This window comes from Erigeron canadensis, chromosome 8 (assembly GCF_010389155.1).
Source record: "Erigeron canadensis isolate Cc75 chromosome 8, C_canadensis_v1, whole genome shotgun sequence".
Taxonomy (NCBI): Eukaryota; Viridiplantae; Streptophyta; class Magnoliopsida; order Asterales; family Asteraceae; genus Erigeron; species Erigeron canadensis.
In genome coordinates, this window is record NC_057768.1 from 37,106,096 (window position 1) to 37,133,988 (window position 27,893).

General features: G+C 33.9%; 3 protein-coding genes and 1 non-coding gene across 5 annotated transcripts; 2 read left to right on the forward strand and 2 right to left on the reverse strand.

Annotated features, from left to right (window-relative positions):
- Window positions 1-4,054: 4,054 nt before the first annotated feature.
- Window positions 4,055-4,126, forward strand: TRNAQ-CUG. Its single transcript has one exon. It is a non-coding gene; the product is annotated as a tRNA-Gln (tRNA).
- A 1,393-nt stretch (window positions 4,127-5,519) lies between these two features.
- LOC122578748 (F-box/LRR-repeat protein 4) lies at window positions 5,520-7,187 on the reverse strand. The gene has a single exon (XM_043750775.1). It carries the CDS (start codon window positions 7,145-7,147, stop codon window positions 5,714-5,716), a length of 1,434 nt encoding a protein of 477 aa, XP_043606710.1. The 5' UTR covers window positions 7,148-7,187; the 3' UTR covers window positions 5,520-5,713.
- A 5,726-nt stretch (window positions 7,188-12,913) lies between these two features.
- Window positions 12,914-15,903, forward strand: LOC122610754 (uridine kinase-like protein 5). The gene is made up of 13 exons (XM_043783715.1): window positions 12,914-13,016; window positions 13,397-13,488; window positions 13,615-13,684; window positions 13,777-13,892; window positions 13,993-14,089; window positions 14,183-14,262; window positions 14,360-14,557; window positions 14,635-14,718; window positions 14,798-14,858; window positions 14,980-15,040; window positions 15,180-15,343; window positions 15,423-15,505; window positions 15,661-15,903. Exons 1-13 carry the CDS (start codon window positions 12,914-12,916, stop codon window positions 15,841-15,843), a joined length of 1,392 nt encoding a protein of 463 aa, XP_043639650.1. The 3' UTR covers window positions 15,844-15,903.
- A 725-nt stretch (window positions 15,904-16,628) lies between these two features.
- Window positions 16,629-20,839, reverse strand: LOC122579830 (glycosylphosphatidylinositol anchor attachment 1 protein). Of its 2 annotated transcripts, XM_043752066.1 has the most exons (6): window positions 20,587-20,839; window positions 20,357-20,448; window positions 20,041-20,140; window positions 18,996-19,857; window positions 18,622-18,755; window positions 16,629-17,606 (listed from the first exon to the last, which is right to left on the reverse strand). In XM_043752066.1, the coding sequence occupies exons 1-6, from the start codon at window positions 20,679-20,681 to the stop codon at window positions 16,805-16,807; spliced, it is 2,085 nt and encodes a 694-aa protein (XP_043608001.1). In that variant the 5' UTR covers window positions 20,682-20,839; the 3' UTR covers window positions 16,629-16,804. The 2 variants fall into 2 exon arrangements, with proteins under 2 accessions (XP_043608001.1, XP_043608002.1); XM_043752067.1 differs by lacking the exon at window positions 20,357-20,448 and having other exon boundaries at window positions 20,621-20,837.
- Between the last annotated feature and the right edge of the window lie 7,054 nt (window positions 20,840-27,893).

A 27,893-nucleotide genomic window follows, 5' to 3' on the forward strand; every position in this document is an offset into this window, starting at 1 on the left:
TGAATACAAAATATTATTAAATTAATGTGTCTGAACATGTATTGTAGAAAAATCATCATAAACTTTTATTTTCTAATATTGGGCCCTTAATTTATTTGCTTGTTATTGTCGCAAAAGATGAAACAATAACTACCAAAGCCAAAATGAGGATACAAACCCATAGCAAATACGATGGAAAGCATTCAAATAATATGTGGCATTTCGATGAGCTGTAATTTTGGACCAAAAGAAAGTACTTTTATGAGTTTATGAATTAACGTATGCAACAAGATAGAGACGTTGGAATTTTGACCCAAAACCAACATAATTTATTCCTTTTGTACCCGTCAAGGGAGCCAAAGGGAACAAAGATGTACATAGTGATAGGGTTACATGGTGGTTAAAGGTGGTTATGAACTTATGACAACCTACAATATCAATAAAGTTCTATACTTCTATATATTTAGTATTAAATTTATGTATTAGTTTTAAAGTAATCGATAATCCTAGACTGATGTAATTTAAATTTATAGTTTAATTTTATGATTGTTAGTATAATAAAAACTGTTCAGCGACCTCATAATGAAAATACTGACCCATACACGTCAACATTAGTTGGAATTTGACGGAATGTTTTTTATTTTTTGAAGATTCAAGTAACAAAAGGAATGAAATTCCTTCCTCATCCTCAAGTAATAGAGATTTTATCAAATAATGAAATGCTTGCATTCCAACCTGAAAGAGATTCCATCATCTTTGAACAATAAAACACGCTAGAATTTCATTTTCAATTTCATCAGATTCAATCACATTCAGTTTATCAAACGCGACCTTAATATGAAAGATACCCGTTTAGAGGGTTGGCAATGAATAGGTTGAATCCCTTCATTTAGTGGAAAAGTGTTAGCAACTTACACAATGTGTATTTATATATATTTTTTTTAATTGCATTACAAATTTATTTAAAAAATGCTTAGTAGGAAACTAACCAACATAAGACTAATGCGATCCTATCCAAAACAGAAAACAAGAACATAAATGTAACATAAATACAAGGGATACTAACACATTAGCTCATTGCCTTCTAAGTCAGTGGCATATCTAAGAATGAAAATCATGTGGGGCGGCAACTAAAGAGGTAGCGAGACTGACCGCAATTGCAGGAATAGGTTGACTTTCTTTCATTTTGGTTATATCTAAATTTAGGTTGGGCAAATTTTTTTGGGATAATTTCATATATATCATTGATAAGTCACATAATATCATATTTGTCCAATTTAATTTTGAAATATCATATATGCCACTCTTATATATTTAAATATCAAATATGCTACTCCTAATACACTCAAATATGAAATATCCCATTGTTAAGTAATAAAAACCATATGTGCCCAAATACATTGTTAAATGTTATATATGTCGTCATTATATTTGAAATATAGCTAACATGTTTTTGAAATATATCAAATACTTTAAATTTATCATTAAATTTTAAATTCAAATTTATCCTCTCTCTTTTAATTCATGAGTTCTCTCATCAATTGTCGTGAAGACTAATTAGTAAACCAAAATAAAAGCATCACATATGGTTGAGTCGCTTACAAACCATGATCGCAACACTTACTATATACCATGAATTGAAATGAATAACGGATTTAAAAATATCAATCTATATAAGCATGTCAGTAACATTTAATTAAATTTACATGGTTTGGATAAAAACCATGGATTGAAATATAAAAACAAGAGAAAACATGTGTGTAACTGTCAATTTAAAATTTTTCATTAATAGTTTTTAAAAAAATTTATGTTTTATTCTGACTAAATTAATTTAATGGGGCATATCTGATATATTTCATTGACATATATGTTGATTTTCAAATTTAACAATAGAATATATGATAATTAAATTTTATTTGGGGATATTTATTTTTTTTGTTTAACAACGACACATTTGATAATTGGTAGATTGGAAATAACATATATGAATTTTTTTTTTCTTCATATATAATAACGGGTAGGGCCTGGTTTCACGACACATCATATATTATATATTGAATCGAAATTATTTCACAAAATGAGTTCTTTCACAAAATACATATTAACAATTATGATAAATATTCATAAGATTCTCTAGTTCTACTTTGTCATAACATTAACTCAACTTCTATTACGACCACAATCATAACTACATAGAAATGAAATGGGTTTTTACTAATGTACAATTCTTAATATAGAAAGCGATTATGGTAAATCTTATTTGGTTTCTTTTTCTTCCCGAATTCAAGCTTCCTCTAACGACCACTCATATTAAATTAGTTGTTGGGGTATTATTACACAGTAGCACTGCTTGAATAAATCTTTTAACGAGTTTAGTGCTTTAAAGATTATAAATTTTGAATTAAAAATGAAAGAAAGAGTGACTAAAACTCTAAAAGTTTGGTGGTATTCTCTACTAATAAACGATTAGGATTAAAAGAAGAACTCGTTTATCTCTTTGTATTGTTTTTTTTATAATTAACGGATCTATGAACAAAAACTATGTGTATCTAATTATAATTTGTCTACTTCAAAGGTTTTAAAAGACTTACTTTATAATTTACCTAAGTCAAAATTCTTGAATAACATGTGTCCAGTCATAATTTTGTATATGCTTTATAAAAATTTCTGATCTAACGTAGGTCTGTGGACCTAGTTAACATCATAGAACCGCCTTTGTTTTAAGTCCCAACTCCTATTAGAGCTAACCTCAAATTTGGTTTCAAGTAAATCCCAACAAAATAAAATGATAAATGATGTTATAATCTACAACAACCCCGATCCTTTGTAAGATGTACACCTTGTTTTAGCTTTCTCTATGACGCTGAATTCCTTGTTAAAAAAATTCCTTTTTTATATCCAAGTTATCAAGTGGTACGTAAATTTAGCTGTATACAAAAGTATTGTCCCTGTACTTTATGCCGTTTGTTTTATTCATAGTCTAAACATAGTCTACTTCATCGGCTCTTACAATTAACACCGTCGTGGCGTCGTTACTCTTTCATACCACAAACATAGTCGTTATCCCGTGGGCCTTTTACTAATTCCCATATAAACAATTTTACTTCTTAAAGGGAATGACAAAATGGAAAAACTGGATAACATATCAAAGTAGTAGTTTCTTGTACCACTTCTAAGAGTAAGTTTGTCACTCAAGTCTACATCGTCATTTCTAAACCGACATATAAATTTGACTAGTTAAAACTTTTATGTATTTTTATAGTTTTACAGGCAATTATATTCTGACTAGTAAGACTGTGAATGCTAGTTTAATACTTTAATGACATTAACAACTCGACCCATTTCTAGTTTACTATATGATAAATCAAGAGCTGATTTTTATACCCGAATTGACTCACAATGTGATAACAAATTAACAAACACGCACTACACAGACCACAAAAATGGCCAACAGACTAAAAACAGAAAAGAACAAAATACACACCTTATTTTGCTCAAACCAAAGGAGCTTTTCTATTGATAAAAGAAAACTGAACACATAAAAGTGAATTGCAGACTAACTACTTATAGAACTTGGGATGACACCCATCGTTCCATGACTCAAAATAACTGCTAAAAACATGGACCACTATCACCACTAACTGACCCATATTCTATGACTTATTCTCCCTACTAATACGCATAAGTAAAACATAAAATAACTTAAATAAACATAAGAAAACTGCTGCTGATGTGGACTATTATGCCAAGCTGGAATATGCCAAACTTTAACACTATATACTATCACGAGTACAATTTTCATGGAACCTGTTAAAATACCAACTTTAATCTTTAGCAATATCTAACTCCCTCTTCACATTCAGATTGATTTTGGAATAAACACTCCAAATAATATGTTAAAAATATCTATAAATTTTCGAAAAGAATGTAATTATCATCCTAAAACCAATGTCGTATCTCGTATGGTTTGATAGTGATGGATCCACTCTATAATATAGTCAGAGAACTTCCTCTTTTTTTAGACGTGAAGAACAGTAGATATATATAGATATAATCCTAACATGGATAGCAAAAAGGTCCTATGGTCTAGTGGTTAGGACATTGGACTCTGAATCCAGTAACCCGAGTTCAAGTCTCGGTAGGACCTTTATTATTTTGTTTTTTTGCTCTGCTTTTTAGGCCCAAAGTAAAATCTTTAGACAAAAACTCTTTTGATTTGTACTTAAAGTTCAGAAACACGCCGAGGTGTATGCAATTATATTGTACTTAAAGTTGCATCATTTAACTCGATGTTTGGTAGTATTACGAGTACATAGGAAAGGGAATCAATACTGGAATTTCAATGTACAATGAATTGTAAAAGGTAACACATGAAGTTTCGTATTTTTGTGGGCTAAAGCATTCATCTAAATATATATTTGAACAAAACATTTTTCATTCATCTAAAGAAAAACATTTTTCATTCATCTAAAGAAATATAATCTCATTACAACTTTGAGAATATAATTTGGTTATGAGTTTATTATAAATAAATTGTCAGTAAAAAGAAATTGCAATGATGTGAAATTGTTGTTACCGTGTTTCATTCTCAAACTTGAAGTTTCTGTTAGCAGATAATATCATCAGTAGCATTAAATTAACATAATATCAATGGTATTGAGCATAAACTTATAAATCAATTTGTTTAAACATATAACCGAGACATACAATGCTAGGCTGCTAGCTGTTTCGTAATCTACTTTGCACCATATTTATGTGTGTACAAAGAAAAGACTGGTCTCCTAGGCCCATAGGCCCATTCTATAAGCCATAAATCTTTTAACAAGGCCTAAAGCCTGCAAGTGCCTTTGTACAAGAATACAACATCCATCCTATCCAAGAAAAGGTACCTATAGAGTCCTAGACCAGTGTCTGATATGGATATCCGGACTTTTTGGAGAGATGTTCATCCAATATTTTACTATAGTTATTCACACATTACTTTGTAGATCAAAAGATGAATCAAAGACTTATGTGAGTTTTTGTTATGGTTAGTCGATGACCCTTGACCATCTTATGTAGTACTCCGTATATCTTTTAGACTCTAATTAATTTCACATACACAGACAGGTATAAAGTCGGTCCATGTTTGTTACCAAAAGGTCCCAAATCCAAATCAACATCCGACGCACGACGGGTACGACACTGAGTGGCAGGTCAGCCCGACCCCCGAGACTCCAAGAGACCCCAAAACACCTCACTGAGCGTATTCTTCCCTTGTAAATAATCTCGTTAGAATGAATAAACAAACGAAGAAAGAGAGAGTTGGGATTACTCGGCCTTTATTGGAAAAATTAGTTAAGCAAACCAAAATTAGCAACCATCAAAATTGTTCATAATACTTGAACTGAATCCTACCATCCCTGTTAGTTTCTAAATCAAAGTAACAACTACATAGCACAAATTACACTTAACCTCACTTGTTTGAATATACATATATTTGTCAAGTTGAGCAACATTTAACGATTTTATTGTAAAGGATCAAAGTGGAGAATATGTAGTAGGGGCATGAATGAACATACAAATGACACTGCTGCTGACGAGTTTATTTATAAATTATAACACATTATTAGATATTTGCACAAATACATTATATAGACTCTTACTTTAAAAAAAAAACATATACACACAGATTCATTCATTCATTCATAAATATATATCCAATTGTTACAAGTATAATACCTGTGTTTGTTGATCAGGGTTGCAACTCAATAAACTTATCCGCCATCCATCTTGTTGCAACTTGAGACACTTTCCAATCCTCGACTTGAACCTTTCTCAATTCCGAACAATTCAATATCACAAACTCAACCCCTTCAACCCGAACCCCGTGGCAATAAACCAAATCAACGCTCTCCAACCGCTTACAATTCCTAGACAAGGAAATCATGGACACATGAGTCAACCTAGTGCAGCCCCTGAGCTTGAGTATCCGTAAATCGCTATACGAACTTATCATGGATACAAACTCTTTATCCATCAACATATGATTATAAGACAAATCAAGTATCTTAATCCTTTTCATATTCTGAGCCAAGTCAACCAGAAAACCACCTTGTCTCTTAATCATCACATCACAGTTTGTTAATCCTAATTCTTGAAGACAATAATGACTTAAAGCTAATCCTAATGACTTAATTCCTTCCCCTGTAACCATTGAACAACTTTGAAGCCTTAAAACACGTAATTGTTTAAATTTAAGTCCGATTTCAAACAAATGATCGTCGTATAAGTCTAATGGCAACCGGAAATCAATCTTATTCAAATTAATGCTATTCGTTTCGCGAATAAAATGAAGCAGACTTTCTTTACACCCTCCGTCGTAAATTAACAAACTCGACAAAGACCTGCAGCCGTTTTCGGTTAATTTAGATAAAATTAAACTGATTATTGACCTGCAAGTTTTTAACTCGACTTCATTAAGGCTTTCCAGTGTTTTAAAAAGACACGAAAACGAATAAATATCGCCTACACCTTGGCAGTTATTGAATGTGAGTTTTGTTAGGGTTTGGTGACACGTGTTACTCCATAGGAAGCTCAGTGGGTAATCGCCGCTGAGAATTCCGGATAAGGAAAGTGAGTTTAGCTGCAACTGTGATTGTGAGTGTGGCTGTGAGGGTAGTTTGGGGATTTGGATGTTGGAGCTTCCAATTATAGAAAGGGAAAGGTGTTTGAGGTTTTTGAAATGAGCTAAAAAGTGAAGGGTAAAATGATGTCTAGAAATGATGATGGAGAGAGAGGTAAGTTTTGTGGAGAGGGTGAGTATGTGGGGGGAGGAGACAGGGCCGCTGAAGAGATGGAGGCGCGTGAGGTTAGGGCAGGTGGAGGAGATGGTGGTTAAGAGGTTGTCGGAGAAGGATGTGGTGGTGGTGGTGGTGGTGGTTGTTGTGATGGTGAGGGAAGAGAGGTAGGTGTGCTGAGAGAGAAAGGTGAAGAGAGAGTGGTGGTGGTTGTTGGTGGAGAGATGGAGGGAGAGGGAGGAGAGAGATGAACGGAAAAGGTGGAGCCACCGTTTTGAGGTAAGAGAGACGGCGGAAGATGATGGTGGTGGGAGGCGGTGGAATATTTCTTGTAGGAGTTCATCGTAGAGAATTGTGTCCATTAATTTTGATGGACTGTTGTTATTCATAAAATAAAATAAAAAGTAATGTTATGAAATTATTATTAGGATGATAATTGAGTAGGTTTTTATTTGTATCTTTTTTCACAAATATATATATATGCTGATGATGATGCTGATGATGATGATATGAGAGGTGGGTGTGAATCGTGTGTGGCGTTCACGCAAGTTGTATGTGTATTGAGCGACACGCGCGCGAATCTTACATAAGTAATTGGTTCAAGTCGTCTAAGTTTCCTTTTTTCGAATAGCTATTTTATTAATGGGTAATGATCAATCCTCCTAATTAGAAAGATGATAAATCTTTCTAATTAATAGGATCATGACATCTGGAAAATCAAGGGATGAGATTAAGAAAGAGAATTAATAGATTACATGTGTCAACAAGTGGATATATTAGGAGGATTTTTCGGAGGATTAGTTAGGAAGATTTATCATTTTCCTTTATTAATACTTCCATGAATGAATACATACACCAAGAAGATACATTACATATATGTAAATGAAAATTTTACATGAAAGAGAAGTTTTTCCAGTGTATCCACGAAATTGGAACATTTTTTCCTCGGTTCTTGATCCATAAAAACCCAAGTGAATGCACCCATTCGAACATCTTCTAGATGGACGATGATACCCCCTGAAAGACAAGATCATTTCTTGCTCTCCATATAATCCAACATGTAATGAGGATGACCGACTGGAGCATAGAACTCGCCACTGGTTGTAGCCCAGATGACAAATGTAATTCCAACAAGTCACGAATAGTAAAGGCATAAATCGGAGGGAGCTTACACCAATTCCCAATTTTCTGCCAGATAGTGGACGCAAAGGCCCACGATATCAACAAATGAACAGGAGTTTCTTGCACCTCATTACAAAACAGACATAGGTCGCAAGTCACTGAAATCCTTCGTTTCACCAGATTATCTCTAGTAGGTAGCCGATTCATTTCAGCCCACCAGCCAAATACGTTAACTTTTTTAGGTAACCAATTATTCCAATCAAACTTATAGTACTCTTCCGTATTCAACCTTTGTAAAACGGACGCCACTGTGAAGGTCTGATCATTGTCACCAACATCCCATACCCAAGTTGGAGAAGACGATTGATCTTCATTCGGATTCAAATGCATGAATCGAGAAACATTAAAATTCCTTTTGAGAAGAACTCTACTAACCTGACATATATTGTACCAAATCCCTGAAAAGCGAGCAGTCGGAAATGCATTAGTCGAGCTATCATGTGCATGTATGGATGCAATGACTCTTCTCCATAGTTTGGAATCTTCGGTATTAAATCTCCATAGCCATTTGACAAGCATGTTATCATTAATATCCTAAATGGAATCTAACCCAAGACCACCAGAGAACTTAGGGGCAATGACTCTATCCCATGACACCCAATGAATTTTGCGTTTCTCATCCATACTCCCCCAAAGAAATCGTTTTCTAATGGCATCCAATTTGGCAATAACTTGTTTCGGGTCCTTAAACAAAGATAAGAAGTACATAGGTAGACTATTCAACACAGACTTGATGAGAGTTACCCTTCCTCTGATCGACAATGACAATTCTTTCCATTTGGACAACCTGTTTTCCACTGTGTGAATTACTTCATCCCAACTTTTCACTCTATTCATATTTTCCCTAATTGGAACTCCTAGATAAGTAAAGGGAAGTTCACCCATAGAGACCTTATTTATATCAGCTACTGCCCTTAAAGTTTCAAATGCCGAGCCCCCCAACCCGAATAACTTAGATTTTGATAGATTCATTTTAAGACCGGATATCAAATAAAAACATCCAAGTATACGAATGACATTCATAAAATTGTTTGTTGACCACTCGCCAAGTACCAACACATCATCGGCGTATAATAAGTGAGAAACAACCGGACCTGCGTTAGGGGTGGCAATGCCACATAAATTACCAGTATCCACGGCCTTAGATAATAGATCCCCTAGAACCTCCATGGCCAAGATGAAAATAAAAGGAGATAATGGATCCCCTTGCCTAACACCCCGAGAAAATTGAAATTCTTGGGTAGGAGATCCATTAACCAACACAGAAGCCCGTGATGAATTTAGAATGCCTTTCATCCAATTTCGCCATCTTACTGGGAAACCCATTTGCATAAAGACATCATCAATAAAACCCCAATTTAAAGAATCGAAGGCTTTCTCAAAGTCTATCTTAAAAAGAAAAGACTTAGATTTGGATCTCTTAGCCCACGAGACCAGTTCATTAACCACAGTCGTCTAAGTTAAAACATGTTTGTGGTGGCCGAGATTAAACGGATGCATGATGTTTGGATAAGTGTCTTTAAAGTTGTAAAACGAATTGAGCTATCAGATTGTCATTTTATAGAAGAATGAACGACACATAATAATAGACTTACACGTATGATATTATTAACTTATATTTTTTATACTTACTGAAAACATAACCATAACTTGACATGTCAATTTGTTAGTTTAGGTTATTCGAGGTAACAAAAATGGCGTTTAGAATAATAATTATATGGGGAACCAGTGGCGGTACTAAAGGGAGGCAAGGGGATTCCCTTATCAAAATTAAAATTTTGTCTATGTATTTTTAAATTTTTCATAAGTTTTTAAATTTTTCTTATAGGTTTCCAATATTTTGTTCGTTTTTAGATTTATTTTTCATTAATTTTTAATTTTGTCTTCTTAAAGATTTTTTTCTAGTACCGTTTCTATGGCGAACATTACAACTTCCTGATCACAAGAGAGACTATATAATATGTTGTTTATCGTATATGGAAAAACAACGGAAAATGGTTTAGTAGAAAACACAATAATGTAAACTACGTATTTATATATGTTTTTATTTTTCTAACAATCTTACATTAGCTACGTAAAATATGCTTGTAATCAAGTTTAATTAAAGTCTAATGATCAAGAGACCAATAATTATTAAGAAACTAAAACTCATCATTTTGGTTAATATATTCATGTCAGTATCGATATGAATTGTAATATTTGAAAACGGACAAAGATTAATGTTATAAATCAAAATAAGAAGGATCATAGTTGGAGTTGACAATATTAGATGTAGATGGGAATATGGGATAATGATACATCTTTTTAATTCATTAACTTACATGTCTTTTTAATAATATAATAATGATAAGTTGATGACATTTAGAAAAATCAGCAAATAGAATCAAGAAAGAAATTCTAATAAAAATTATATGTCATATTCACATTGTTTTTAAAGTATTTTTGAGCTAAATTTTAAGTGACTTTTATCAATTTTCATGTAAACGTGGTCAGAAACAAAAAAAGTTGGTAATCAATTGTGGTGGGATCGAACATAGCAATATAGCATACGACCTCCCTTTTAATTGCAATTATATTGATTCGCGATCACCAGTTCACCACCGAAACACAGTCAATTTATTCACTATTCGCAACATATACCAAATCGCCAATCAAATCGCGTGTACATAGATCATTACAAATGCTTAGAGAATCCAGACATGTAATTAACTTTTAAAGATTAATTATCCCACTTGTTATTTTTAGGATTCTAGCATTTTCTTGTTGGCCATCTATACTTAGGCGGATAGGGATTCTTTCAACTTAGGTGACTAACTTGAGGCAATGTATGTAGCCACTAGCAAAACTACCCATTAATTTCTCGAAGAGTTGTAACTATTATTGATGCTCAAAACTTCATTAATACATAAGTTATGCAAAAGTTATGTAAAAATAATAATTTTCGAAAGGAATGTGTAATATTTGAAAAAGTAAGGTGTCTTCATCAAAGCATCCAACATCTTTATCTCACAACCACCACTTTCTAATTAAATAACAAGAATTAGAAGCCAAAACTCCTTTTATTAAAACCAAAATAGTCCAAGCATTTTGGGATGTCTTCCATTCTCCCAATGGCCGCCTTCAAATATATATTCATTTACCAACTCCACCCACATATGCACCATGGAAAAAGTCTTAATTTTTGAAATTTTAAGATTTGGAAATTTAATACAATTCCCATACTACTAAAAAATGGGAATAAGTTTACATAATCATTTCCATCTTTAGATTAAAAACTTCAGTATATTGGATAATCAAAAGATAGTGGTCAACAAATCCAGCTATTGACCATCATTCTTTTTATTTATTTTTAATAGCGAGTTAATGATTAACAATTAGTTTTCGAAACATCATATTAACATACAATTCGACAGTATCGGGAACTCGAACTACGCTTGATGAAAACCAAGACCATCAATACTTTATACCGCATATACTAATTGAAGTTTATGAATATTTGCTTTCAAGTTTGATTCGCACTAAAATTGAACAAAATTTTTAAAGCCATATCAGCCCATATATTACGCAATTACACTTTTAGTATTAATCGTATTAGCTTGGGAGCTCATTTATTTAAACTGCCTCATATTTGGTGGGTTAGACAACTTTACAAATTATTGTTATCCAAGACGCGTGTTTTAGAATAGGTCTTAAAGATGTCAATTATATTGAACGCTATATGTGTGTATTTTCTCCTTTACATGCATATAGTAAACAAATGCGACAAATATATAAAATGAAATCCGACCTACCAAATATAATATGAAAAAAGTTATACAAAGATCAATGAGTTCTCACCTTTTGATTGGAATTGACAAAACAGTACCAACACTTTTTCGGTCACTAAATAATATCTATTCCTTAGAAAAACACAAGATTTGATAAGAACCAATTATACTGTACAGCAGTTAGAACCTTAGGTGTGGTTGTCGGACTATAGACAATCACAATTGCACATCACAATTGCGACGCATTGGATCACAACGTGCCGTGTTTGGAGGCTTTTGGTTTCAAAAGTTTTACGCAAACAAAATAATCTGAGTCCCGCAATGCGGACTTACTATATGAAAAATGTGGGCCAAGGTGACCCATTATAGTATTTTTGAAACTTTGGGCTTTTCAAATTTATGGACCCATTTACAATTTAGAGGTTTATCAAAACTCGGGCTTTTGCATTGGAAACTTTTAAACGATTTGCTATAGGATTTTTTTATGGGAAAGGTTATACAAGACTGTTAGACACTTAAGTTGGATGAAATATTTTTTGCATACATTTTTTTAAACCATAAAAATAATAGGGAACCAAGTATTTATTCAAAATATTAAAATATTAGTATGTGAGAAGTTTTTCAGCTAAGTCCATACTCACTTTTCTCTTTTTTGATTTATAAATAGAGTAACAGAACAACATTAATAAAAAAAAAAAGACACGATAATACGAGTGGACTTATTAAACCATCTAGTTGTATATGATTGTGAAGAAAATGTTTTTGCATGAAATATTGATTAAAGGGGCCACGTCATCAGCTCAAGAACAACAAAAGTAATCGATACCCCTCCGATTTACCTTTATATGAAATGAAAAAACAACATACGTTTTAATTTGTAACAGACACCAGAATTCAAGAGACGCCCATTAAATTCCTCTAATTAATGAATTAGTTATACATCTACTAGCTGGCATCATTGGCGATTTTTATATAGCTCAATAATAACAGGAATTTCAATTAGTACCCCATTGTGCTGTCGTTTAAGGTACCTGATATTTCTCTAATTAAATATAATCTGCACATTGTTACATGTGTATGTATAGAATGCTTGTGGCTCTTACATATTACATTTGTTGTATCATCATATATATCGTTTGGTTCCTTCATTCCATAAAATGAATTAATGTTTTGAATGATTTCATAGCTAGCCTCATGCAAGCGGTGATGGATGGCGAAACTTCAGCTAAATCTGATGACATGAAGGCGAAAGATGAGGCTAATTCGGTCATCCCTTCACAAAACACAAATAAAATGCCATTCATCATTGGTAACACTCTAGTAATTATTAATGATAATTTGGGATGCTATTAGAAGGGTTTATGTCATAGTTATAATTACATTGATAATGCAAATTTGGACAAATTGTTTACACTTTATTTAGTATTATATAAACTTGTGATATTGTATGTGCCAATTAATCATTCAAATATTCCTGTTTAGTCAAGTCGTTAAAAAACCATTGGATCTGCGGATGAAAAGATCGGTACATACAATATTAGGAAGTTCTGAAAGTATTGTAAAATGGAGTTCCTATAGTATGGTACAAAAAATAGCAAAATGTGTAAAGTTTAATACATACATTCTCAGATTTTTGCCTTGAAGTGGTTAATTACAAGGCACTTCATTTTGTTAAAATGTACATTTAAGGTGTGGCTGGTGGAACAGCGTCCGGGAAAACAACTGTGTGCAATGTGATCATGTCCCGACTCCATGATCAAAGAGTTGTTCTTATTAATCAAGTAAGACCCCGACTTTGATCAATTGGATTATGAGATTATAAACCAAAATATTTATAGATTGTACATACAACAATGTTATTAACATGGCAATGCTAATCATGTTCAAGTATTTAAGGGATCTTGTAGGATTCATTTTATCGGTCTTTGAGTGATCAACAATCTGCAAATGCCCAAGAGTATAACTTTGATCACCCTGGTAAAATTACTTAACTTTAAATACCCAATTTTTTTCCAGAATATGCGCGCAGAAATTAACCTACATGATACTATGCAATGATTCCTTTTCAGATTCTTTCGACACAGAGCTTCTCCTCACGTGTATGGAAACATTGAGAAAGGGGCAACCAATTAACATTCCAGATTATGATTATAAGATTCACAAGAATAGGGGTGCAGGTCGCATGGTATATATGTGATGCATTTATAAAGATGAAGTTATTCGAATGCAATGATAAACCATGGTTTAGAAAAAAATCATAATATGTGAATCACACATATATACAGGTAAACCCGTCAGATGTCATCATCCTTGAAGGAATTCTAGTCCTTCATGATGAGAGAGTTCGAGATTTGATGAACATGAAGATCTTTGTTGATTCAGGTTCATCAATCACTTGTCACAATTTGTTCAATACTTGATCATAGAAATGAATATCCTTGCTGTAAGATAACTTCTACGACCTCGCAAAAACAGATTCTGATGTGCGGTTGGGAAGGCGGATAAAACGTGATACTGTTGAAAGAGGCAGAAATATTCAGTATGTGCTTGACCAAGTTAGTAGAGCTCTCTTTTTAACATAATGATCAATGCATTTCCTAATTAAATTCAGTTTTTGCATACAATTCTAGACATTTTAACCCTGTTTTGCAGTATGACAAGCATGTAAAGCCTAGTTTTGAGGAATTCATTCTTCCGACAAAGAAACACGCTGATATTATAATTCCTAGAGGAGCAGATAATGATGTAGCCATAGATTTGATAGTGCAACATATTTGCACAAAGCTTGGCCAACATGATCTTTGTAAAATTTATCAAAACCTTTTTGTTATACCATCCACATTCGGCCAGGTAACTAATGTGTATACTTAAATTATCTTGCAATGTTTTCTAATGGGTATTATATGATATACTCAATACTCCTTCAGATACGTGGAATGCATACACTTATACGTGATGCTAAAACAAGAAAGCATGATTTCGTCTTTTATGCAGACCGTCTTATTCGCTTGGTATGATCATCTCCCATGATCTAATTATTCATTGATTTTATATTTTATTGACGTTGCACGAGTTTGAGTAATTTCTTAGGTTGTGGAGCATGGTCTTGGTCATCTTCCTTTCACCGAAAAGCAGATCATTACTCCCACAGGTCGCTTTATCATTTCTATTCCTATATACTTTCAAGTTGAATTCCATTTCTATAGTGTTCACTTGGGGATTGCATACCAAAATTTGTTAAATTCTTTTTATGGCTTTTCGACTACTTGCAGAATCCATCTACACAGGAGTGGTATTCTGTAAGAGGTTGTGTGCGGTTTCTGTCATTAGAAGGTATAATTTGTCAACACAGTAGTTTCTGGGGCAAGTAGTGTGGGGATTCGGAAGGCATAAAACTTATGTGTGACGTTTCTTTTAGTTGATTTCTTGCTCATGCTAAAACCTGACGTTGTTTAAACTACAAAAATTGTAGTGGGGAAAGCATGGAGAACGCACTCAGAGCATGTTGCAAGGGAATCAAGATTGGTAAAGTCCTTATTCAGCGTGAAGGCAATGGGCGGCAGTTGATCTACGAAAAGCTACCTAGAGATATTGCAAGTCGCCAAGTTTTATTGCTTGATCCAGTGCTTGCTTCAGGTTTGATAATTGATACATTTGCCAACTCTTGAATATATTTTCCTAAAGAAATGCTTATCATAAAAACCATCATAATCAGGTGACTCTGCAGTGGAGGCAATATCGCTATTGCTCAGCAAGGGTGTATCTGAATCTAGCATCATATTCCTTAACCTTATAGCGGTAAGCTAGATTAACATGATGGTGTTTCTTAAAAGGCTTCCAGCCTTCCAGGGTCGAGGCCTGTTTATGCATCACTAGTTTACGATCAGATGATGAGTTTTCTTAGTTGTTTGTCCTGTTTGAAGTGGTGTAAATTAATTTTGGTGTTTCTGCAGGCACCAGAAGGAATACATGCAGTCTGTAAGCAGTTTCCAAGACTAAAAATCGTGACATCTGAGATCGATACAGGACTAAACGAGCATTCAAGAGTGATTCCAGGCATGGGTGAGTTTGGAGATCGTTACTTTGGAACTGGTGGCAATGCTTTTGCGTCTTTCATACCAAAGAATAAAGCTTAGCAACCATCAACTTGTTTCATATTTTTGGATTTTCTTTTTTATTTTCAAAGGTACAATTACGTGGTATAAAACTATATTTTCCCAACTATGATTTTATTCTTATAATTTGACTGAGACTATTAAAATTGTAGATGTTTTATGTGATCAAGGATATATCATCTCCTTCTGTTTAACATATGACTTAATAAAAAAAATATTAACAGCTTACTGGCTGCTAAGGATGTAAATTAGGTTGGAATTAAATGATAAAACTGAAGTTGGTACTCGGTTTGTTTCGCGTCACAACCAAATAATTCAAGCTTACCGCAATGTTTTTTTCTTTTTCATAATTGTTTAGATATGATAATTTAGTAAGCATACTTTTGTATCAGTTACATAATACGATTTTAATTAAGCTGAAAGTTCATACACTTGAATGCCCAATAGGCCAATAGTTGATGGTTTAACCAAGCAAGTTTCGAGTTTTAAACTTTCAGTTAATTTACAAATCAAACTCTTTCATCTTGACGTTTGTCATCTTAGAACACTAACTTTTGTCAGCTTAGAACACAAAGACGCGCTAGATTTGATAATGAAATTGGATTGACATGAAATTTCGTAACTGAGATTATCTATTAATAATTAAACTCAAGAAAATGATAAAATTAAGAGGTAAAGGCTGAAACAGCAACAAAAAATCAATCCTTTTCAGAAGCATAAACCATTTGAGATACACAATGTGTAGGCATACCAAGCAAATTTATATCAAAACATGTCTGCAGTTTCATTTCCAGGTACAAGTAAGGTAATGGCAGAACCATAAAACTGAAGCCCAACTAAATATAATATAAAAGCTTATACATGAAATAATGAGATCTCACCTTTTTTGTTGAAAGGGGTAAAGAGATACTTTACAACCTGTTCACTAACAGTATATCTACTTAAGAAAAACCAAGAAGCGCAAGATTTGAAGTGATATAATCTAACATGGATGTAACAAAATGTAAATACACAAGACCCAGCAAGGAAGATGAACCATGCATAAATAGATGTAAGTGGCACTGTTCCATGCCCATAAAGACTCCAGCCAGTACCAAAACTCAGCTAAACCAGACCCATTTTGAACCCCAAATGCAGCTTTCAGCACAAAAAATGCAACACCAGGAAACCCGAGAACCACCAAAACCAAACTTAAAGCAGAGTGAACCTTACGTGCTGCCCGCCATGGTTTAACCACTAAGCACATTGGCACCAGTAGTAGAGCTCCAATTTCAGCAGTTGCAAAGTTTATGACTGACATCAAACACAGCCCAATAAACGCAGCTGAGACGGTGACTGACTTCAGAAGAGCCCATTCTTGAAGATGACAGGTATGGGGCCCAAAAAACAAGTGCAAAACAGTTAGGATAAAGATTGAAAGGGAAGCCCAGATAAGAATGTTGGAAGTCGGTTGAGAGTCCGGTATTTTGTATATGAAATAAGGAAGTAACGAGACGATGGCTCCCCATAAATGAATGAGAAATATGGTTTTTGCTGGATAAAGCCATCTCCAAGATTTATATGAGTTGGAATCGGAAGACGTTGCTTTATCTTCATCTGATTTTATGGCATCAGAAAACAAAGAAGCAGCAACCACAGGAAGTGGAGCAACAAGCAGTAAGAATGCAATCATGTAGACTCCAACAGATATAAACTTGTTCGATGATGTTAACAGGTACAAGAAAAAGGATTGGTGAAACTTCTCTAGCAGGTTATTGACAGAACGTACAATTCCTTCAATCAACCTGCATATAAAAGTTGCATAAGAAATGAAAGTTGCAAAACTTCCTTGATATTTTCATAAAGCAAATAGTTCACTTCATGCACCAAGATGTGCATAAAAATGTTGGAACATGGCCATTACTAAGAAATATAAAGAATGGCTTACTGCAGAAAAAATCAAACACCAAGAAATCTTAGCTTGGTTTGCCTGGTGCAGCCTTAATTCCACATAGAGAGGTTTATTAAACCGTTTCAAAATGTGATGGATGTGCCAAGTGAGAGATGTCAAGCACACGTTTACCCAAACATTCATATTCCACTATATAAGCCTCTGAATGTGACGGATGTTATTACAACTCTTGCAAGCGACAAATATTAATCTCTTCCATGTGATACTGCTATGTTATAAGTTATCTCTACTCTACTCATCTTGTATCACAATTTTGTTGCTTCTACTTCAATAATAGTTCAATATTAACTGTTTGGTAAAGCATGATGAAGGCCACTCCTGTTAGTAAACATGTTTGGGGACCTGGACAACAGTGTGATGGGTATTCGAAGCTGCACAAGCTGATTCAGTTCTCAGGAAGAAAAAAGACATCAACTTATACCCTCCTAACATCAACTTTTCCTTGTTTTTTTTATTTCTTTTTCTGTTTGATATAGATACCTGTTTTTCAGCTAACTTTAACTCTACCATTATAAACTGTATTAGGCTCAATACTGAACGCATAAACAGCAGTTTCTAGAGTTTGCTAAGTTGACTTGCACTGTTCATGGGTTATGGTATCAATCTACTTGTTAAAGGTTTCCAGCACCGTAATCCCTATGTTACAAAATTACCATTTATGGTTGGTAATGCCTTAAGCACTGAAAGAAGGATCTTTAATAATATGAGTCTAGTTTTTGCAGATTAGATTATCAGCTGAAAGTTAACATATCTGAACCTAATAGTGTTGCAACTTGCAAAGACAAAAACAGCAACCGGCAAATAGGATCATATCAAGAAGATAGCAACTATCATATAGAGGTGTGTACCTGCCACCTTGAAACAAAAACTCTGTTTGTCTGCCCAAACTATTGAAAGTTATTTTCGGTGAAATCTCCATGGTAACTGCATCAACTTGATAATCGCGAAAAGCGCCATGGGAACCAGTAGGCACGCCTAATGCCTGAGATAACAAACAGGGACAAACACTAATCAGACCAAAATATAGGCGAATGCCACTTCCTTTGGTGGGTACAATAACCTTCCTTAATCCCTTTGTCGTTGTGTACTTTTTTATTGCCTTTGCTTAATTTAATTTTTCATAAAAACCAGTTTCATCTGATGCCAATGTACTAAGATCTGACAACAACAATTCTCAAATACTGAAACAAAAAGGTTACAAAAGGTCAGAAAGATTACTAACCTGGTTATAGAGTGAGCTGACAAGAGTAGCACTGCCTTCTACATAATCCTTTACAGAGATACCGAATTTCAATTGAGGATTCAAACTTCTAGCAATCTTTCCTACTGACTCAAACACCTCACCAATGAACTTTAGCCACTTTGAATCAATTAAAGACACAAGTTTCTCCATCTTTACTTGAAGACCTTGTCCATGCACTGCTAGATAGCTCACAACGTTTATAAGGTCAAGATTTGGCATTTGCCCATTAGATGCCTCAGCATAAATGTTCAGTGCATCTTGGTTGCCGTCTTCACTTGTGCTTGCAACCTTAATCACAAGAGCAGCTGCCATGGTTCCAGCACGTCGAAAAGTATCAGATACTTCAGTTTCAATACTCATATCCAAGTTTGATTCCTGTATGCCATTGCTTCCATGACAGTTAGCGGCATCTACCTTTCCAAATCCATCAAATGAAGGAGTATGATAATCTCTTAACCAAGAAGCAACCGAGTTATATTGACCATATTGTGAGTCTGCAGCTAGCCATATAATATCTTTAGCTAGCCAGGTAACTTGAGCCAACAATGAAAATGCAGCATAAGCAATTCCTAAAGATAAAGCCTCATTCTGACTAAGATTTACAGAGTTGTAAGGAGTCACAAGCACAATCGATTCTTTCCCATCACCACGTGAAGCCCTAATAATTCCTACAGTATTGGTAGCATAGGATTCACAAGTCTCATTCCCACGGTTTGTTTCTGCATTGGGACTAGTGAAAAAATGAAGCGGGTGAAATTTGTTTGGTTGAGATTGGAACTTATGATAACTAACTTCTCCCCCCAAGTTTGCCATATGCAGTGCTATCAGTCTTGGAATTTCTCTACATCCACACACGAACACCACAAATTATCATATCAGTCAGACTCAACCATGACTAATGGGCTTTAAAATGTATGAGGGTGTTTGGGACTGCTTCTAGCTTATTCCGGCTCTTGAAAGCCAAAATGCAGTGAGCTAAATAGACAGAAGTACAAAAGAGAGCATGTGAGGAGAATACACATACATGCCTGAGCTACGAGACTCGAGATAAAGACTATTTAGCTCATCGATAAATCTGCTTGCCCGGGAGACATCCTGATCAGAGATCATGGGACTTGATGAACCTGTGACATTACATTATCATTCAACAATGGCAAAGAAGACGCACGCCACTCCTTATCATATTTATTAAAAACGATTATAGAACAGCTATAAGTGACTAAAACCTAGTAACAACAATAAGTAATTTATTCATTATTGCCACAACACACACGTTATATATGTAACATTATATACGGGCGAATAAAAGCGATGGATGGATGAAGTAACCGACGACTAACCAGGCATTAAGGCATTTTCTGAAACATAGGTTTTCTTTGCAAGAACAGGTAACAGTAACAAAGCCAATACACCAGCTGTACAGCAAATAACACTGCCATACACAACTCCAACAACAATATAATAATTCTAATTATATATCTATATCTATTCATTATAATTAACAAATGTAATCTAAACTTTGATTATGGATACAGATGTAGTGTAAGTATATGTGAGCTAGTAAAAGTACCTAACAAAGAAGCTGTGAGAAATGATGAAGATACCGATACGTATAATTGGCCGCTGTTTAGGTTTCGGTATCTCACTTTCCGCCGGCGAATCCATCGGTGTTGAGCCTCTTTCCGGTGCTGCTTGGATCTATGCTGTGACTCGTTGTTTGGACTGCTCTAAAATTACCAAATTACCCATAGGAGACTGATTTGCAAAAGAATATTTTTATACTTTTATCCTGATACTTCATCAAGCCATCCAACAAGAAAAGTACTTGTATTTGTCGACCACCGTCTTTAACATGCGAATATGTACGTATAAAGTGTGTTTTTATTTGTTGGTGAAATGTTAATATAAATGATTGTTCAAAATTAACAACAATTTTGATATAAAGACAAATCTTCATATGATATATTGTATAATGTAATAGATAAAATACGGATTTCGGGTGGTCCATTGGTCCAACATTATGTGTGACGTGCAATGTTGTAAATATCGAATTTATCGGCTGATATATCGGTTGTTGGCCCTTTACCAATAAGAAAAAAAGACTTATCGAACAATTTATCGTTTTGGTCAAATTTCGGTCAAACTAGACACTTATCGGTCAAAAAAATTGACCACTTTTTTTTTATAAAAAAAATGGGTTTTTATCAAATATTATGTTTATTACTTTCTTTAATTCAATTTTTTCTAGCTAATTTTTAATTAATTTTTTAATTTTTGAGTTAATATTTAATAATCTTTTAATTTCTAGTTGTAAATTGTAATTACTTTCTTTACTACCATTTCCCCTTTTTGAATAAAGTCTATAGATACTTAAAGTTTGAAATTGTAATTGTAATTGTAATTATTATTATTTTTTTCACAGTTTTATATTCTAACTATTAATGTATTGCATTACAAATTTTATATATTGTTAGTATATATAAATTATAGATAAATTCCTTTACAATTTAGGGTATCCGATATATCTTCGACATATCCGATATATCGCTTATCGGGGGTCGGCCCGGTACAATAACGAAAAGCAATATTCACTACCTTGGTGATGTGTGTTGCTCAAACCATAGTCAATGTTCAGTGTAGGTATGTGCTCGATATCACTTTCTCTGTTACAAATAAACGCATATGTGTTAGTGGTTTAAGAGGTACACGATGCGGATGAATTATACCTGAGGTAAAAATAGTGTCTTTGATGAGATATAAAAATGATGTGTTATCCTCAAACACTTCAAAGATAGTTATCATCTTACCGATATAACCTTACCAGGAAATGACATTTGTTTAAGTGTGGCTTCAAAAGTAATTTTAAGATAGATTTTTTTTTATAATGCTCGTAATTATTTCGTATAGTTTTAATTTTTTTAAATGAATACACTTTACCGGTTTAAATTAGTTGAAGAAACCGGTTCTTTGATTCAATTACAACCCACTAAATCAATTTGTAAACCTTAACCACAATTATATTTATAGTATATCTACATTTCCAAATTTGTAATATACAATTATATAAATCATTTGTTAAAAATAACTAGAACAATACTCACACGATATGACGGTAATGGTGGTAGCAACTGATAGGTGGTGAGGTGGTGAGGCGGTGACAGGTGACGACGATGGCAAGTAGTGTATATCATTTATGTATATGTAATTGATTTAAAATGTGGTGATTTGTTATATTAAAAGTTATAAGATAGATGTTATAGATTATATTTCATTAAATGTATTTTGATAAACTATTTATTAGGTGGTAGATATGTTAAATGTGAGTGGTATTTTAGATACACTAACCTGAAAAAACCCTGATAAAAGTAAGAGAGGGTTGATATTTTATATGGCTGTAAACGGTTCAGATAGCTACAAATTTCGAACCATTTTTCGGTTTTGGTTTCGGTTCGGTTAGTTAGAAATTTTGAACTGTTAATTTCAGTTACCCGAAAAAAGTCGGTTAATTTCAGTTTTATTTTCGGTTAACCATTTATTAAAGTTATGCTAATATAAAGTTTAAGTTTTTAATTATAATAGTCAATTTATATTGTATTAATTAATTTTTCTATGTAAAATAGCTACTCATTTAACTACATTAATAATATTGTTTTATAAATATACGTCTAATTTGAATTACTTTTTTCTAATGTTGTGTTTATATAATGCAAGTTTCTAGAGTATTATGATTTACTACTTAAAATGTCTTTTATATGATATTAGTAATATTTTTAATTAATATGTTAAACAAAGTTAACAACTTAATTTTTATTAAAAAAAAGTATATAATATATATATATATATATATATATACTTCTTTATAAAACAAACTCTCTCTCCCCTCTTTAATTTTAAGAACCTGAAATGACACATTTACTCCTATCTTAATACATCCTTATTTCCATTTTATAGACTGTAACTAAAATGCCCAAAAAAAAAGTATTCAATCTCTATTATGCAGAAACACATTGCAAAACTCTAACTCAAAATTCGTACCCCGCCTCCCCCTTTTCATGTCTCACGCAACAATTCATCACATCCCCGACCGTAATGAAATTACTTTTACGTTAATAACCACATCATCACCGTCGTCGTTATCGCCGCTGCATTGCGCGGACACCAATCTAGTGTGTATATATATATATATAACAAAATTACTTAGATTATCCAAAACTAATTATAAATTGTGAAAGAAAGTTAGTAAAATTGTCAATATTTTAGGCAATAAATACAAAAAAATTAGCTAAATAGATATGTAAATGATGTATTCATAGTATTATATGTGTAAATATAAATATATATAATTATATGTAGATATATATCAAAATTCGGTTCGGTTCGGATAACCGCGGATAATAAATATTGAAAACCGTAACCGAACCATTACACATCATTTTTTTGTTTTCGGTTTTCCGGGTTTTGGTTTTTTCGGTTTCGGATTACACGGTTCGGACCGGTTTTTCGGTTTTCCGGTTCATTTCTTGCACCCCTAATATTTTATATATTAGTATAAATTTTGTTTGAGAAATTTTATGTCCAAACCATATATTTCAAAAACTTTAACTCCAAAGAAAAGTTACATAAACTTAATTCATCTTTAAACAACAGAGTAATATACTTAAAATTGAATAATGGATTAAATAACTAATAAACATTAAGAGTGTGTTTTGTTTAAAGAATTTGGTTTATATCAAAAAAAAAAAAAAGAAACTTAAAGAAAATGTTTTTTTTTTTTATCTTTGGATATTTAAAAGAAAGAAAGAAATGAAAATTCATCCAAAACTCTCAATGAAAATTTTACATTTTAACAAAGATTGATTCATTAACTTTTTGACAACTAAACATACCAATAATGGAACTCAATTCCAACTTCATGAATCTATAAATGCTACCTAACTATTAATTATACTAATAAGTAATAACTAGCGGGTTTTATAAAAGCAAATATGAGAAATCAAATTTTTGGAGGAAAGAAAAGTGATATAAACAAAAATCGGATCATCCAAAATTTCCTGATACGTCTATTGGGTACAAGTATTCGTATCGTGGATAACTAAGAAACGCATCGAAACGTTTTCTACAAGTTTCTCAAATTTCTGAGATGTTTCAGTTAAGTTTCCTTAAAGTTTTCAATTAAATTTTCGGTTTTGAAACTCGTAAGACTGTAAGAGACTACCCAGTGGGTTCGTCCCTGGGTTCGTTCGACATCCTCGGACGAGTCCACACCGTTGGGTGAGACTCGTCCCTTGTTCGTTCGAAGGTCTCGTCCACTAGTTTTGTTCCTGCAGGGACGAGAGTGCGTGGTTGCCTTTTTTATTTTATTTTAAATGTAACGGCTAGTTTTCAAGGAGGAAGACAAAACTTTTGAAGTTTCAAAAGTTGGCAAAACAGGTCCCTCTAACGGCCTGTTTGACCACCTACAGTTCAAAAAGTTTACACTTTTAGTCCTTTAACTGCTAGTTTTTGAAAAAGCCTACCTCCATAAGCACTAGAACACACCACAATTTCATTATTTAGATATATTAAAATATACAAATCCATTTTAAGCACAAATCATGTCGAACTTCAACAACCAAAAAGCCGATGACTTCTGGAACAACGCCGTGAACGATTTTAATCAATCGTACACTAACCAAGCATCACCAATACCGTTCATCCCACAACCAAATGACCCCTGTTATGCTCAATTCATGGCAGCTTATTATGTTTCGCTTGCCGCTACACAACCCCCTACTTTCTACCATGGGGGGTCATCGTCAGCAACAACATTTCAATAACCTGATCAACACTCCTTTCCCACACCACCATATAACCCCACACCCGAATCTGTTCCCACCCCCAATCCATTCCTGAGACACAACCAAAGAAGGGTCGGGTCAAAACTATGTCCAAACGCACCAAGAAAAGCAAACAACTAAGAGAACCTGTTGCAAACTCGTCACATTGGAGCGAGCTTGAGATGAAAGTTCTCATTGAGTGTTGGATCGATGCTACAGAAGATCCAATAGTTGGCAAAGACCAATCGCTTGATTCTTTTTGGGGGGAAATCATAGAGAAGTACAATGCAAGATTCCCCAACAACCCAAGAAATCACAATCAAATTAGTGGCAAGTGGAGAAAGATCAAAACAAATGTGGCAAAGTTCAATGCAATCTGAAAAGACTATGATGACCAATCGTCATGGAGGAAGCACGTTCAGAATACTTTAGTCAAACCAAAACTCAGTTTACCATGTACGATTGTTGGTTGCTTGTGAAAGATAAGCCAAAGTTCTTCGCTCCATCTGGTCATGATGTTATGGGGAGAAGCCTCCATAAAAGGAAAAACATTCTCAATGTTGTTGATAGTGACGACGAGGAGGAGGAGACCCCATTCGAGCCGGTGGACCTTGGTGATAATGACCTCTTCGGTCCGGATACGTATACGCACCCCCTACTAAGTCAAAGACTTCACGAACATCTACTTCTTCCGATGTGGGGTCTGCTCGTTCTTCAGCTTCCGACCTAGCCGCTCGACTCGACCGACTTGGGTGTAAAAAATAGGCAGTATTGGATTAACAACAACAATCTTTGGCTGCCATTCGTGAGGAAAAAAGGAAGCGCACCATGTATTCGGCTATTTCGTTCATGGGCCAAACAGAGTGTGATGACGAGGATAAGAGGTATATCAAGGAAGCCAAGAAGAAACTCATGGCGGAGTACAAAGACTTCCTATTCAGTCCCAATTAGTTTAGGTTTAGTTTAAAAAAATAAAAATGTCGTTGTGTTTTTTTTCCCCCCATTTTTAGGTTGTGTGCTTTATTTTATTATCTTTGTTTTTATTTTTTATCTTTATGTTCGAAATGTAATTGTATTTTTAATTTTAATGAACTTGGGTGTTTTATTAATAATTTGTATTAATGGACTTAAAATGTATTTTATTTATAATTTAGAGGGTTAAAAGTGTAAAGTTTAGATAAATGGGTAGAATTAAATAATTGGTGGGTCCAAGACTAGTTATTGAGGGATGAGTGATTAGTCCTTGAAGTGTTTTTTTGCTGATGTGACGCTGACAGAGACTAGTCCTTGAGGGATGAGTCTAACCCATTGAGTAGCCTCTAAGAGGCAGAATTTTTGTACATATTTTCGACTTTGGAACATGAGTGAATAAAAAATAGGTACATATCTCTCATCAATTTATGTTGACTATCGAAAGCTTCAAATCAGACATTATATCCACATTATTTGTCTTATAACCCCACACCCTCCTTCCAGGACATCTCACCAACCAGCATTACCAGCCCAACCCAAAAACACATGTGGTCTTGGTCCAAAGCTCCAAATGCATGAACAAACCTTTTCACAAGTACATATTTAATTTGTTTCTTTCCTTTTGATACTGTTACTTTGCTTTTTGGGTACCAATAGAATAATAGAATTATATTATTTAAGACGCTGATGAAGAATTGCATAAAAAGATTGGCATGTCAATATGTCACCAATAATATATATTATTTAATATTGAATTAATAAAATCGAAACCAAAATCAAATTCAAATCCAAGTTTTGGAATATTGTTGAGCTTGAAAGCATACTGAATCGTGTGTGTATTGTTTTTGTTCAAATAGAAGTTAGCTAGAAAAGCATACTTATTAGGAAGAATACTCGCTATAATTTACTTCTTCTAACTAAATTTCTAAACAAGGAATACGATCGATGGATAAGTTAAATATTCAATTAAAAAAATGATGTGTTTAACATAATAGACACATGTCCACGCAATGCGAGTATGCGACGACGATGTCGGTAGTGGTGGTAGTTGTGACGACGACGGTGGAGATGAAGGGCAGTGATGGTGGCCGTAGCGGCGGCAGTGGTGTGAATGTGTGATCGTAAATGTAACAGTAATTGATGTAAAAATGATAGTGTATTTATTTTAAAGGTTGAAAAAATTTATGTTGTAAATTATTTCATTGTAATTATCATATGTATATTAGGTGAAAATGTTTAAGCAATAGACGAAGTTTAGGGGCATAGTAATGGGGAGGGGACGGGTTCCCCCTCCATAGGTAATATAGATATAAATAGGGTTAGGGTGATCATGTTAACATCACCCCTTATGGCGACGACGTCTTAGACCTGATTATGACCTAGCTTGTGTCTGATTTGGACGTCATTTCTTCTTCTTTTATTTTCCCTTTATTTTCTTATTTTTCTATTTTTCCAACTAATTATATACTTGATACTATAACCTGACAGAAATCCCCTCACCTTTGGAATTCCACCATTTTGGAAGGGCTTCTTAGGTGGTGATGTGGCAACACATGGCGTAAGTCTCGATGCCTCACTTGACTTATTTCCACTAGCCTGGGCATTACACTTTGCTGTTTGCTTTCTAAGATATTTTTATTCTTTTATGCTTCAAAGTTAAGTGTGCGTAATCTACCTACTCTAGCTTCAGTTGAGTGTGATCATCATTTGGAATGCGTACGTACTTCTTAAAGATGTGTTAATTCGTATGATAGAGAGTATAATTTAAAACCTTGAACTAGCTAATGTTGCGATTTTCAAAAGAGTTGACAAGCCGTATCAACATATATTGTACATCTGAATCTGAATTTACAAAATGGTAATGATCCTAGATGGAAGCTTTCTCACCACTATTATACCAACTTTTGTTATGGATGCTCCGAGATGGAAGTTGTCCACCCCATAACTATTACATATGCTTTAAGAGGGGAGGGAGTGGTCACGGGGTGTGTGTTCCCCGCTAGCGGCGCCGCGCGGGCACACCGCCGCCGGCCATTCACCGCAAGAGAGAGGGAAGGAAAAACGGGGAAAAACACAGATGGGGGAAGAA